Below are 15,320 nucleotides of genomic sequence, written 5' to 3'. Positions count from 1 at the left end.
ACTTCAAAATCATCAATAAAGCCATGACAGCAACCATCAAGGCAATGCTGCTCAAGGACCAACTTTGCTGACCAGGCCATGTCATCAGAATGGATTACACCCACTTGCCAAAACAGGTCTTCTTTGGGGTGGTATATGGCCAAAGAAACCAAGACCTACCATATAAGCGCTACAAAGACATTCTGAAAGACAACCTAAAGTTGTGTGGTCTCAAATCATCAGCACTTGAAAACCTGCTGGCATGTCTTCACCTGCAAGGCATCAACTGACCCTGAAAATGAATCCTGGAGCCAGACGGAGGCAGCCCCAAAGCATCACCACAAGTCAGTGTCTGTCCCTGTAATTACAATGAAATTCCAATGTCCCATCTGTCATAGACTATGCAAGTCAAGACTGGGACTGCAGAGCCATCTCCATACCAACAAATGATTGCACAGAATCCATCCTCTTTGGATCTGAAGGACTACCATTATTAAACACCTTGGTCAGAATGCACATGCTGCCAGTTTTCTGCTTGGTCAAAATAACAGTGGGGACAAAGGTTCCAAATGATGTATCAAACAAACTTTCATATTGATATTTCATACCTTTAAATATAAGAATATATGATAAAATAAAATGAACATACATTTCTGTGTAATCTAGGCTTGCAATGAAGTTTAATAGCAGATGCTGCATCCAATTTTTGATAGTCACTTGTGTTCAAATTGCTCTTAAAACTTTTTATTTCTATATTTAATCATGAGGGGTGTTTTTTCTTAAAAATGTGTACCATTTGCCAAAAGTGTATTAAATGTACTCAGAACTCTCAGGGGTACAAGCTTTCAAGTTAAATACATGGAAAATTTTCAGAAGAAATGCTGATTCTCCCTGTAATGTGTCTCCATGACACACCTCATTTTCCCCCAGGATTCTCCCCCTTTTCATATTCTGGTCAGCTGTGGCTAATCTGCAGAACAGCTAAATGCTGTATTTAAGTAAACAGGCATGAAGCCAGTCTGACTAATTAACAGTTAATCCTTATCACTGTAATAGTATTGTAAATAGGACTCCCCCACCAGGCTATTCTGATGTGCTTCAAAGAAACCAAATTTTTCTGAGTGTGTATGTATGAACTTGTGATTGATTGGCAAATAATCAATGCTCTATTCTGTTGTAATGGTGTTTAAATCAAATTGGTAATGACATGAATATAAATAATGAATGTAATCAATGCTTTCAAAAGACTGAGATGGGCAATAATAACTGATACTGAAGTATGTGTGATTTCCATAGGGCACTACAGTATCATGTAGAGACTTGTAAAAGAATGCAGACAAGTACAATGTTAAAAATGAGTTGGAAAAATCTGTTTTCATTGTTTGGGAAACAGACTTGTGATGAAAATGACACTAATGCCAAAGGAAGGATAAAGAAACAACAGGTGAAGAAACAACAGGTGAAGGTTCCAGTAAACTGGTGATATTTGAGCATCAGTACCTAAGGCTTGTGCAAATTTGTTTTGACAACAGTTCATATCAACAGCCTCAAGCTACATGTATTTAGGATCCATACATGTACCAAAATTAATTTGTCTTTTCTATAGAATCCACCATTATTTCTTAGGGTCAACTCTTTAAACATTTAACACTGTTTACTACAATATATACTTTTATAACTGGACTCTAACTGCAAACAACATAGACCCTGATTGACCATCAAATAAAGTGTCAGCAGATAAGGGTCTATTTTGTTTATTCTACTTATTACGCCTAACATACTGCATAGGCCAAGATCTGCTTGTGCATTATGGAACTGCAGATCTGGTTCTGTGCTGTCTGCAGTTTGACTTGACTTATGAATGAATATATATGATAGGAAAATGTCATACCTCAATGTAACAATAGGCAAGTGCATAACATTAGCAACAACTGATCAATTTTCTGGGTAAAATCAATGCAATTTTTAAAAGTTTATTGAATTTGTTTCAATATAGAATAAATATAATCTTTTTCAAATGAAACTGAAGATAGTCCTTGCACAATTTCAATCTTTAATTTGCTAAACCTCACAAAAAATAAAATTAATTCAAAATGTTTCATAAATGCATTTGAAATAAGCGCTCATGAAAAACCCTCTATCTATGAATTAACTTACTTTATCTATTTAAAAATCCACTCACCTTCATAAAGAGCTGAAAGTCATAGAGGACATGGTACAGCTTCATCTTCAAAAAGTATCGGCAAGCTGCAGTCAGGTAGTTGTTCCAAGACTCAAGTGTAGGGTCCAGGAGTAGCATTTGATCTGTCAACTTCCCAAGCTCCCCTGACTCCAGCGATGGCTTTAAGAGACCTTCCACAAACACTTCTATACAGCATTTCTGGGATTTTCAAAAATACTATTAGAATAACACAGTTTCATATGTGATCTCAAAGGTTATTATTAAACTAATATTATACAGCTTTTCTTGATTCCTTACTGCACTTGTTTTCAAGTCTTTACTACTGTTTCATGTTTGCCAGACTAAAACTTTAATTTTAATCAGTTATGGTTTACAACCGTAAATAGAAATGTCATGTCTGTTACGGTTTACAAATCTAAATATAAAAATATAAATGTCATGTCTGTTATGGTTTACAAATCTAAATAGAAATGTCATGTCTGTTATGGTTTACAGCTGTAAATAGAAATGTCATGTCTATTATGTTTAACATCTGTAAATAGAAATGTCGTGTCTGTTATGGTTTACAACTGTAAACAAATGTCATGTCTGTTATGGTTTACATCTGTAAATAGAAATGTCATGTCTGTTATGGTTTACAAGTGTAAATAGAAATGTCATGTCTGTTATGGTTTACAACTGTAAATAGAAATGGTAGGTCTGTTATAATTTACAACTGTAAATAGAAATGCTATGTCTGTTATGGTTTACAACTGTAAATATAAATGTCATGTCTATTATGGTTTACAACTATAAATAGAAATGTTATGTCCATTATGGTTTACAACTGTTAATAGAAATGTCATGTCTGTTATGGTTTACAACTGTTAATAGAAATGTCATGTCTGTTATGGTTTACAACTGAAAATAGAACTGTCATGGTTTACAACTGTAAATAAAAATGTCAAGTCTGTTATGGCTTACAACTGTAAAAAGAAATGTCATGTCTGTTATGGTTTACAACTCTAAATAGAAATGTTATGTCTGTTATGATTTGCTCTGTAAATAGAAATGTTGTCTGTTATGATTTGCAACTATAAATAGAAATGGTAAGTCTGTTATAATTTACAACTGTAAATAGAAATGTTGTCTGTTATGATTTGCACTGTAAATAGAAATGTTGTCTGTTTTGATTTGCAACTGTAAAGAGAAATGGGATGTCTGTTATAATTTACAACTGTAAATAGAAATGTCATGTCTGTCATGTTTTACAACTGAAAATAGAAATGTCATGTCTGTTATGGTTTACAACTGTAAACAGAAATGGTAGGTCTGTTATAGTTTACAAATGTAAATATAAATGTTATGTCTGTTATAATTTACAACTGTATGTTATGTCTGTTATGATCAAAATATTATGTCTGCAATGATTTACAATGCAAATATAAATGCTATATCTATTGTGATTTAAACTGTAAAAAGAAATGTTGTCTATTATGATTGAAAGTGTAAACAGAAATGTTTCTTATGATTTACAACTGTCAATAGAATTGTCAAGTCTGTTATGATTTTGAACCATAAATAGAAATGTTATATCTGTTATATGATTTTTAAATGTAAACAGATTTGCAATGTCAAAAGATTTTTAACTGAAAAGAAAACTGAAATGTCATAAGATTTTCAACTGTAAATTGGACTGTAATGTCTATTATATGATTTTTGTAATCAGATCTGCAATGTCATATGACTTTCATTTGTAAACAGAACTGTAATGTGTTGTATGATTTTCAACTGTAAATAGAACTGCAATGTGTTATATGATTTTCAAATGTAAACAGAACTGCAAAGTGTTTTATGATTTTCAACTGTAAATAGAACTGTAATGTCACATGATTTTCAAATGTAAACAACAGCTGAATTTGTTATATGATTTACAATTGTAAAAAGAAATGTTATGTTTGTTATGATATGATTTACAATTGTAAACAGAGTTATGTATTTTATATGATTCTAAAAAGCTTTGAGATAAAAGCTTAATATTGTTGACTGTAAAAGTAACAAATAGTGTCTTGTTATCTTCTGACCCAAGGGAGACAATACCTGTCCACAACTCACATGATCCAGTTATGTCTTTTTGACCCAAGGGAGACAATACCTGTCCACTACTTGCATGATCCGATATATCTTTTGACCCAAGGGAGACAATATCAGTCTACTACTTACATGATCAAGAATATACTGAACAGCTTTCATCCAATAGCTATGTTTGCGGTGAAAGTCCACCATTGCTAAGTATGTTCCATAGGTCCGCAGATAATATACACATTCTTGGAACTGCAATGACTCCAAACTGGCTTCTTCAGTCAAAGGCTAAAAAATTATGAGATAAGACTGAATTAATAATAATAATGATAATAATAATAAAAATAAAAATGCCCTTAGTAATTACTGTTAGATTATTCAACTATTAATGAACATTTTGGGTTTTATCGGGCAGGTGGCAAATTATACTGATCATAATTGCTTATAAGTCAGCTCTAATCAACTGAAACAAAGTTGGCCATGATCTGCTGTCACATAATGTCCCATCAGATGAGAGCCTATTCTGTCTATTCTGCTTACTCCTAACAAACTACATAGAGCCAGATCTGCTGGCATATTATGTAATGTCAGATCTGGGTCTATGCTGTTTGCAACTGGACCAACTTATAAGCGAGTATATACAGTATGTGTGCAATTTATACATGCTAATACATAGCAAAGAGATTGATTAATTTTGGTAGAGAGTTGAGCAATTGGCCATCCTGAAAAAAGACCAACCGATACATAATATAAGAGGTTATCTTTTTGGTAGTCATTAAATTTGGACGATTTTCACTGTACTTTTTGTGATTTTGATTTTGTTTGGTAGCTAAGTAATGTAAAATTCAATGGGGGCCCCGAGTGGCCGAGTGGTCTAAAGCGCTCTCCGTTATGGATCACTGCCATCTCACCTCTGTCTGCGTGGGTTCGAGTCTCGGATTCGGCTAATGTGGGTATGTGAGAAAGCTTGCCAGTAGCTTCTCGTGGGTCGGTGGTTCTTTCCGGGGTTCTTCCGGGTTCTTCCTCCACCATTAATACTGGCTGCCATGTATAGCCTATCGTGTGCTGCAAAATGGCGTTAAACCCTACAACAACAACAACAATAAAATTCAATGCAATCGACTACATGTGTAAAGTGTACCAAGGTACTACCTACTGAAAGGACACTCAGTACGTACAGATAGAGGTATCATAATCAGGTTCTTTATTGATCCTGGGTTGGCAAGAATCATCTGTATCTGCAATCAGAAAAGAACATTTCCTTCAGATTAACACTAGAAAATTATTATAACTCAAATTAATTGTATACTAAACTTAATAATTTTCAGGTAAAGTTCATATGAGCAAAGATGGGAGTAGAAAGAAAGGGTTTACCTTCTGATGAAAATCCAAGGGGGAAAACATTCCACATACCAGTAAATCAATATTTTCATCTATGACAAGTTTTCTCAGCATTCTTATTTTAATTTTTATATAAATAACATATTTCTCCTTTTATCTGTAGACACAAGGATTTCTTACTGCAAGACAACTAGAATTATGTGTATTGTAAAACACATTTTCTTCCACTTCACCATTCTGACATCCACCCCAAAGTTTCAGCCTACTACAATGCAAGGACTACCCCAAGGGCAAATGTCAGCTTGGTCAGTACATCTGTTCTTTCATATCCAGCAAGTATGCATATGGTTATAAGACAGGAATCTCTAGTTTCCAAGTTATAACCTAAAGTTAGGTCTCTGGGTATAAGGATGGTTGCTGGCACAAATGTCAGCTGCATGTACAAATTTGGCTTTTTATGTCCAGTAAGTGCATTTTATATTAAGGAGGGGATTGCAATAGTTTCCAAGTTATGACCAAAGGGCTAATCCCTGAGTGTATTGATGGACCTTTGAGTCAACGTATGTAACAAGTAACTTCATAACTTGCAGGTTAATATGTGTTTATTTTATGTGTTAAGGTGAGTATCTCAATAGACCTTGGAGCAAAGTTTTTGGAGATACAAAAAGTCAGCAGGATATCATCAAGGGCCTCCAGTCAGATATGTCTTGATACTTGGGTCAGTGATCACATATGCCAATTCTTAGACATATTAGGCATACAATTATGGAGTAATATGATACCCCACAACCTTCTGGCCTCACATCTAGGGATATAACCTGAATTCCAAAAAGTTGGAGCCAATACCTAGCTATGGAACTACCAGTCAATCTTTAACAGTGTAGGACAAATTCAAGGAAACTCTGCACCTAACAAATGTATGTATTATGGATTGAGTGTATCACAATATCATTATGCTTCTTTGCAAGCTTCAAGATAATAATTTTTAACACAGTGTGAAGGAATGTTTTGTCTGCCCTTTTCATTTATTATTACAAGAAGATTCAACTGTATATAAGTGAGAGGAAAAAACTGTAATAAGTGTTCTGCAGAACTCAGTGTCTCAACTGCATCCCTATGCTCATCATAATGCTTAGGTTGGCAAGCCATAAAAAACTGGAACCTAACATATCAGTGGTACAAACTTTAGACCCATATTAACATTATACCAAAGTTTCAGGTGAATATGACTTTCAGAAACTTGAATAAACTTTAAAATTGTTCACCATGAAGAACCAAGCTTTCAGCTTAAGCAGGTGAGACAAAGAAGACAGCATGAACTTTTGACCTATAGTGGTATTATCAGAGCTTTACTCGAATGCTGCAGCTGATGTAGAAGATATGCAACTTGAACGCAAAACCTGCTGATGATAACTATGCAATTGCATTGTCACTGGAAAAATGACTACGTTATCACACCATGCTTATGCAGTGAGACAGAAATAAAACCAATATATGGTAAAATAATTATATTTCTTTTGTTTGTCATAAATACTTCTCACTTTCATACAGCTGGCATGCTAACGTCATAACTTAAATACTGATAATTTCATACAAATTTAAAGGAGAACATGGTGATACATTGTCACAGCTTAACAGGTAGACTATGAACAACTTGGGATTGTGGGGCCCTGAGTGGCCGATTGGTCTAAAGCACTCTCCGTTACGGATCACTGCCATCTCACCTCTGTCTGCGTGGGTTCAAATCTAGGATTTGACCAATGTGGTCATGTGAGAAAGCTTGCCAGTAGCTTCTCGTGGGTTGGGGGTTCTTCTCGGGGTTTTCCCGGGTTCTTCCTCCACCATTAATACTGGCCACCATGCATAGCCTATCGTGTGCTGTAAAATGGCGTTAAACCCCAGAACAACAACAACAACAACTTGGGATTGTAGAATTTCTATCTTTTACCCTCTAAATTGCACATCTAATTGACAATGGAATGAATGAATTATTTTGAAATTTTAGTAAAAGCAGTTTATTGCATGAAATCACTGAATGTCAATATGTTATAGCATGAAGTCACTGAATGTCAATGTTTATTGCATGAAATCACTGAATGTCAATATGTTTATAGCATGAAGTCACTGAATGTCAATATGTTTACAGCATGAAGTCAAAGAATGTCAATATGTTTATAGCATTAAGTCACTGAATGTCAATATGTTTATAGCATGAAATCACTGAATGTCAATATGTTATAGCATGAAGTCACTGAATGTCAATGTTTATTGCATGAAATCACTGAATGTCAATATGTTTATAGCATGAAGTCACTGAATGTCAATATGTTTACAGCATGAAGTCAAAGAATGTCAATATGTTTATAGCATTAAGTCACTGAATGTCAATATGTTTATAGCATGAAATCACTGAATGTCAATATGTTTATTGCATTAAATCACTGAATGTCAATATGTTTATAGCAAGTCACTGAATGTCAATATGTTTATTGCATGAAATCACTGAATGTCAATATGTTTATAACATGAAGTCACTGAATGTCAATATGTTTATATCATGAAATCACTGAATGTCAATATGTTTATAGCATGAAGTCACTGAATGTCAATATGTTTACAGCATGAAGTCAATGAATGTCAATATGTTTATTGCATGAAATCACTGAATGTCAATATGTTTATAGCATGAAGTCACTGAACGTCAATATGTTTATAGCAAGTCACTGAATGTCAATATGTTTATTGCATGAAATCACTGAATGTCAATATGTTTATAACATGAAGTCACTGAAGGTCAATATGTTTATAGCATGAAATCACTGAATGTCAATATGTTTATAGCATGAAATCACTGAATATCAATATATTTATTAATGGTATGATTAATGGTTAAGAGCAATTGCCTTCAAAAGAAACAAAAACATTTTGAAGAGTCAAGCTTATATAAACACATAAAGAAATGCAGAGATGCCCGTTGACAACCAGGGAAATTTGGGACATGAGTGTTAAAAATTAGATTCTATTGAAAAATTATGGATACTTACCATAGCAAAGAAAAATTACACCGGAAAATAAGAAGAATGATAAAATAATTTTAAATAATTTTAAAACATTACAACACATGCCAAACAACACAGTACATGAAGAAACACACAGGCAAATTAAATTATTCCAGGTGATTGGCACAAAACTGTTCATATGACATTACCAGAAATGACTAGGAAGGAATGAAACAAACTGTTCTGAATAATAGCATGTTATATGCCAAAAACAGATCTTATATAACAAACAACCAGAAAAGATCGGAAAGGACTGAGCAAGCTCTCAAGTTATGCCAGAAACTGACGTTATAAATTGCCAGAAAAATCTTGGAAGGACCGAAAATACTCTCATATGGCTTCAACTTCCACCAATTTTTTTCTTTTGGTTTTAGTTTTTTCTAAACAGTCTTGAACATATTACTATGGCAGTGTAATTCATAAACAGGCTTAGCAATTCGGGACATTCATGTCCAATTCAGGATGATGGGCATCTCTGGAAATGAAGCAAAATGGTAAAGGTATAATAAAATAATAAATTAAAGAATGTCAAATGGCATACGAGAACAAAAGTACCAACTATGGCATATAGTATGCCTGTGTTAACAAAGTATGAGAATGGACTGGGTGGGGTAGTTACTGGATGCTGTATATTTCTATGTGTGTCAATGACATAGCCTGGACAGGAACATATTATAGAGTAAAATTTCTCCACAGGTTATTATATTTGGGTATGGTAATTACTAGATGTAGTTTGGTTGTCAGCGTGAATAAAATGCCCTGGACAAGTACATATTAAAGTTTAATTTCTCCCATGATGATTATACATGTGGCTCAAATTTCATTACAGACATGACAAGGACAGAAGTTAGTGCATTTACTTTCCTTTTATGTGACCTTAATATAGATCAATGTGACCTTGACCCTAACACTGGGGAATGTTTTAAATTTGTGAAGCTCTGTCCATTCATGATAAACAAAATGACTAAAGGTTCTTGAAAATATTTACAGTTGTTAATAGTTAATGAACAAGGATCTAAGTCACTGATCAACGTGTTCCCTTGCTGTGATCTTAACTTTTTGGGGTTGCTATGGTATGCAACAAATCTCCAAGTCATGACACATATGTCGCAAAAAGTTTTACTAAAATATCCTCAGTGGTTAAACACTTGCACCTGAAAAATGATGCAAACTCATTATTTATATTTACCCTGGCTGTGTGTGTGTGTGTGTGTGTGTGTGTGTATATATATATATATAAAAATATATATCAATGAAAAATTCCCAGCAATCAAAACTTATGGGCTATGCAAGGATTTGGGATACAAAATTGCTTTTATCCTTGATGTGACCTTGACTTTAACCCAGAAACATTACTATAGTACCTGATACACCAAGTTTCATCAGAATCAAAAAGTTATGGGCTAGACAAGAAAACAATAATGGGCAGACTGACATACAGACTGATGCACTGATGGATTGGTGCACAAATGGATGGATGGACCATACTATAACATAATATGCCCAACTTACAATAGGTACAAAAAAATGTGAGCTGTGTAGATAAATGTAATGTCAACTGAGAACTAATTAGCAGGTTAAAAGACAATATGAGTCAACAAATAACAGAAAATATTGTTATCTTGCATGTTATATAACTGTCAAAAATTGAGCAATAAAATCCTAAAATTGTTAATGCCATTGCCAACCACAAACTTTATTTATAACTCTGAATCATCAACATATCAATTTATATGCTTAATTATCTAATTACCTAGTGACATGTTAATGTATCACAAATGATAAAATCCAAGAAATATAGATATACAAGGGTTCCTCCATGTCACTACTGAAAATTGTAGAGTGGTGAACCAGTGGCCATGGCATATACCAAGGGTCATGTCATATACCAGTGGTCATGGCATATATCAAGGGTCATGTCATATACCAGTGGTCATGGCATATACCAAGGGTCATATTATATACCAGTGGTCATGGCATATACCAAGGGTCATAGCATATACCAGTGGTCATGGCATATACCAAGGGTCATGGCATATACCAGTGGTCATGGCATATAGCAAGGGTCATGGCATATACCAGTGGTCATGGCATATAGCAAGGGTCATGGCATATACCAAGGGTCATGGCATATACCAGTGGTCATGGCATATACCAAGGGTCATGGCATATACCAGTGGTCATGGCATATGCTAGTGGTAATGGCATATACCAAGGGTCATCGCATATACCAGTGCTCAATGTATCTGAACACTACCAAGAATTAGTTGTAAACTCCAATATCATTAAACTTATGATGGAAATTCTTACCATACAATTTTGGTGAGTCAGTTTAACCTCTTACAAATAGTAAGACTTACGGTATCAAGTAGTACCATAAAACCTGTCTTGAGAGACCATCCTTTTGCGGTCTCTCAAGTTAGTTGATTACTTATATCAGTTCTGGAGGGTCAGTTTACAAGGTCAGAATCAACTGGGTTTAAGAAGGAAAAGTAACACAATTAATCTACATGTAATTTTTTTCTTTCTTCATAGTTCTGGTTAAAGTGTTATATGTATTCATGTCAAAATAATTTTATATATAGCAATAAAGATGTACACCATTCATAAAACATTCCCATTTAAATTTGTGAAGATGTTAACATATCCAAGATAGCTGTAATAATGGATGCATTCCCTCTTATATTTGTGTAGATGTTAACATATCCAAGAGATCTGTAATAATGGCTGTATTGTATTGACTCTCTGAGAATGAGAATGAACAAAAATAGAAAAAATTGGGATATCGAGCAAGTTTCAAACTTAAGATCTCCCGTTTGGCAGCCAAGACACAAAGAAAGACAAACCTGGGTGTTTATATATAGCTGACAGAAATAACTCATCCAGAGTCAGAATGACACAAGCCAAAGACCTACTTCACCCACAACATAAATAGATTAATTCAATAAACAAACGATGTAAATGATATGCTATGGTAAAAAAATAATGAGATCTTTGATAGTAGAACATTCCTCTTGATGTCCAAGTTTGAATAACTGTAACACTATAAATGACTATAGAGTTTACCAATGCAAAAAATGCTAGGAACTTAAGAGTGTTCATTCACCCCTAGCATTATGTATGAACTCCACAGAAAGCCAAACAGTATACCCAAGGTGCTACAGTGGGTAAGATGGTATCTCATTCGCAATACAACACTATCAGCACTGTGCTGGATTTTCACAACAGGCAAAGGAATAATACAAGCTCTGCAACTAAGTATATCACTAACCATTTTCTTTAAAGAAAAAATGGTTAATCATAATGGGGATTTACATCTACACAATAACAACGGTTCATGATGTATACGTTAGTCTGGTTTATGATTAGTAACATACAGAAATACCTGTAAGTTTAAAGAAACCATTAACCAGTCTCAACTTCTTTCTACTTTTTCACACAGAAAATAATATATAAAATAATAAAATTTAAAAAAAAAGATAATAAATCTCCCATTCATATATATTTTCATTCAAAAATGTAGTATTCTTATCATTCATAGGTCATTAAAAACTTTTCATGCCTTTCTGTGAAAAAATATTTGGGTTAAAACCACTTTAAATGATTTTTTGGGTGCAATTTCATAGAAAGTACTCCTAAATACTTTTATATGTAGCATAAATTCAAGTTCAGAATTTATTCTTTGATACAAGATCAGACAAATGCTGGTTTGTTCTTTGTATGAGTTTACCTAAACATGATAAGCAACAGATAAAAGTTTCAAGGTTATACAACAGTGTCAATTAGTATCTAACAGTACAACAGCACTTGTGATCAAAGTGGCATGCCCACATATGCACTATGAAAGATGCCCTTAGCTGGTGTGGCCACTGACTGACTCAGTCATGCTAACCACTGAGTCACAACAGGTCCCCCACAAAAAGAAGAGAAACATTAAAGACTGTATGCAGTGTATCCTCAACAACATACAAGTACAGTCAAACCTGTCTACAGCAGTGACCTATGGGAAAAGAGCATAAGTGGCCTTTCTAGACATGTGACCTCTGAAGGCAGGTTCAGCTCTCAAACTTGGTTCATGTCATGACAAATGCATGTATTATGTATTGATTAGCAAAAACAATATTAGCAGTGGTAATATAATTATTATTATTAGTAGTATCATTATTATTACTTTATAATATCATTTTTATTAGCGGTAATATCATTATTATCATTTTACAATATCATTATTAGTAGCAGTATTATTATTATTATTATTATTACGATATCATTATTATCAGTGGTAGTATAATTATTAGTAGTGGTAATATAATTATTATTAGCAGTAGTATCATTATTATCATTTTATAATATCATTTTTATTAGTGGTAATACAATTATTATTACTTTACAATATCATTATTAGTAGTGGTATTATTATTATTATTAATATTATTATTATTACTTTACGGGGCCCTGAGTGGCCGAGTGGTCTAAAGCGCTCTTCATTATGGATCACTGCCATCTCACCTCTGTCTGCGGCGATTCGAGTCTAAGATTCAGCCAATGTGGGCATGTGAGAAAGCTTGCCAGTAGCTTCTTGTGGGTCGGTGGTTCTTTCCGGGGTTTTCCGGGTTCTTCCTCCACCATTAATACTGGCCGCCATGTATAGCCTATCGTGCTGAAAAATGGCGTTAAACCCCACAACAACAACAACAACATTATTACTTTACAATATCATTATTATTAGTGGTATTATAATTATTAGTAGTGGTAGTAATATTATTATTAGTCATAGTATCATTATTATTATTTTATAATATCATTTTTATTAGTGGTAATATCATTATTATTATTATTACTTTACAATATCATTATTAGTACTGGTATTATTATTATTATTATTATGATATCATTATTATTAGTGGTATTATAATTATTAGTAGTGGTAGTATCATTATTATTACTTTACAATATCATTATTATTTGTGGTAGTATCAATATTATTACTTTACATGTATTAGTATTAGCAGTAGTAGAAAGCGCTGAAGAAAGCGCAGAAGATTCATGTCTTCAGAGTAGTTATTTAGAAAAATAAATAAATAAAAATAAAAAAAGTTCCAACTGTATACTCACTCTAATCCCTAATGTATATTATCAAAGATTGTCATTGTCATAAATTGATTGTCATGAATCAAAGTTTTGATACATTTGTAGCAGTTCCTTTAATTTGCATCCAACTTTACTGATAATCAAAGAAACACGTGACTGACTTTTTGTTAGGCAGCTGGTGTAATTAGGCATAAAACGGGTCTTCACACTTCAAACAACTAATGGATCAAGCAGATGATCAAACTCACTGAGATTAAAAGACAGTCTGCGTTTATGAGAGACCTTTGATGATTAGGGAATCAAAAGAAACTTCCTATGGCTATCATTTCACATATTATGCCTTTATATATACCATACCTTGCTCATCAAACAAAGAAGTTTCGTTAGCATAGTTGTGCAGTCACTGCTGATATGCTACAATAACTGAAGAAGGCAGGGTCAAACCACTGCTTGGTTAAGGAACACATGGCTGCAGACAACAGATGACGCTGACTACACGACATACAGGAAATTTGCTGGGTAAAATTAGAATGGTCACTGTGACAGGTGACCATTCAACTCATGTGACCTTTAGTACAGGTTTGACTGTACATTCAAATCTATCTTAATCGTTACTTTATGTTGTGTTCACCTGGTCACAACAGTCATTCTAATCCCCCCCAAGCAAATTTCCTACATGTGTGTAATGGTCACCCCCTTTCTGTTGTCAGCAGTCAGGTGTTTCCTAACTTTATGCAGTCATCCATGTGCTATCATTTCTTATCTTGCTTGTACTCACCATACTTCAGTCACATTGTCAATGGAACCCAAAGGTGTAAATGTCAAATTTGAAAGTGAGACATTTTTTGTCATTAGGGAAGAGGGTCGAAGCAATTTATGTCATTGCAGCAGAAACAGATGTTGCCTTTAGTACCAGTGTGACAGATAAAGTTTGATATCTTCACCTATTTTCCTGTGATAAGACGAATTTAAGTAATCCTGTGTGGAACATAAATTTGGGTGATAACACCATGGAGATAAATTCTATGATTTTGTTGAATAGTTCACATAAAGCAATACTGAGAACATAACAATGACGATGATGATGATGTCTGTTGCATAGTATTTGTTCAGTAACCAATTCTGTAAGTGAACCTGTGTAGAGAGGTCACCTGTGTACAAGGGCCAATTTTGCATTTTCCATGGATGGCTGTTACTGACAGGTTTGACTGTATCTACACATTTATATTTTTGTACAAGAAAGTGGTGCAGAAAGCCAAGCTACTCAGGCTCAAGTGAAAATTCAAATGAATACAGAATCATGCCCATATGCCTTACTTAAAAGACTTTTAAACTTTCTGTTTCAGAAATTTGAAAGTAGATGACTTTACAGTCCTTCTCCTGATAGATATCATATTTACCTAAACACACATCTAGTTGTTAGCAACACAGACATTGATCTGCAGTTGCATGATACATCAGTAAATCAGAGTCCATGCTGTTGACTGGAAATAAGCAGACCCTGATACATTACTACATTAAGCAAGATCAAATCTGGATCTATCCTGTTTGCTTCTGGACATGCTTTATAGGTGAGCAAATGTAAAATGTTTTTGTTGTTAGTATTA

At 33.9% G+C, this 15,320-nt stretch overlaps 1 protein-coding gene across 1 annotated transcript in view; it reads right to left on the bottom strand.

Moving 5' to 3' along the window:
- The window catches only part of LOC149808360 (uncharacterized), a 181,087-nt gene that overhangs the window by 19,156 nt on the left and 146,611 nt on the right, over positions 1-15,320 (bottom strand). Inside the window, exons 36-38 of the mRNA XM_089976137.1 lie at positions 5,401-5,460; positions 4,364-4,510; positions 2,162-2,359 (exon numbers count right to left, since the gene is read on the bottom strand). Coding sequence (XP_089832263.1) covers positions 2,162-2,359; positions 4,364-4,510; positions 5,401-5,460 — 405 coding nt within the window. The remainder of the gene's footprint in view (positions 1-2,161; positions 2,360-4,363; positions 4,511-5,400; positions 5,461-15,320) is intronic.

This window comes from Sinohyriopsis cumingii, chromosome 1 (assembly GCF_028554795.1).
Source record: "Sinohyriopsis cumingii isolate HCF-2022 chromosome 1, ASM2855479v2, whole genome shotgun sequence".
NCBI lineage: Eukaryota > Metazoa > Mollusca > Bivalvia > Unionida > Unionidae > Sinohyriopsis > Sinohyriopsis cumingii.
The sequence above is the reverse complement of the archived record's forward strand: the minus strand, read 5'-3'. Positions and strand labels throughout refer to the sequence as shown.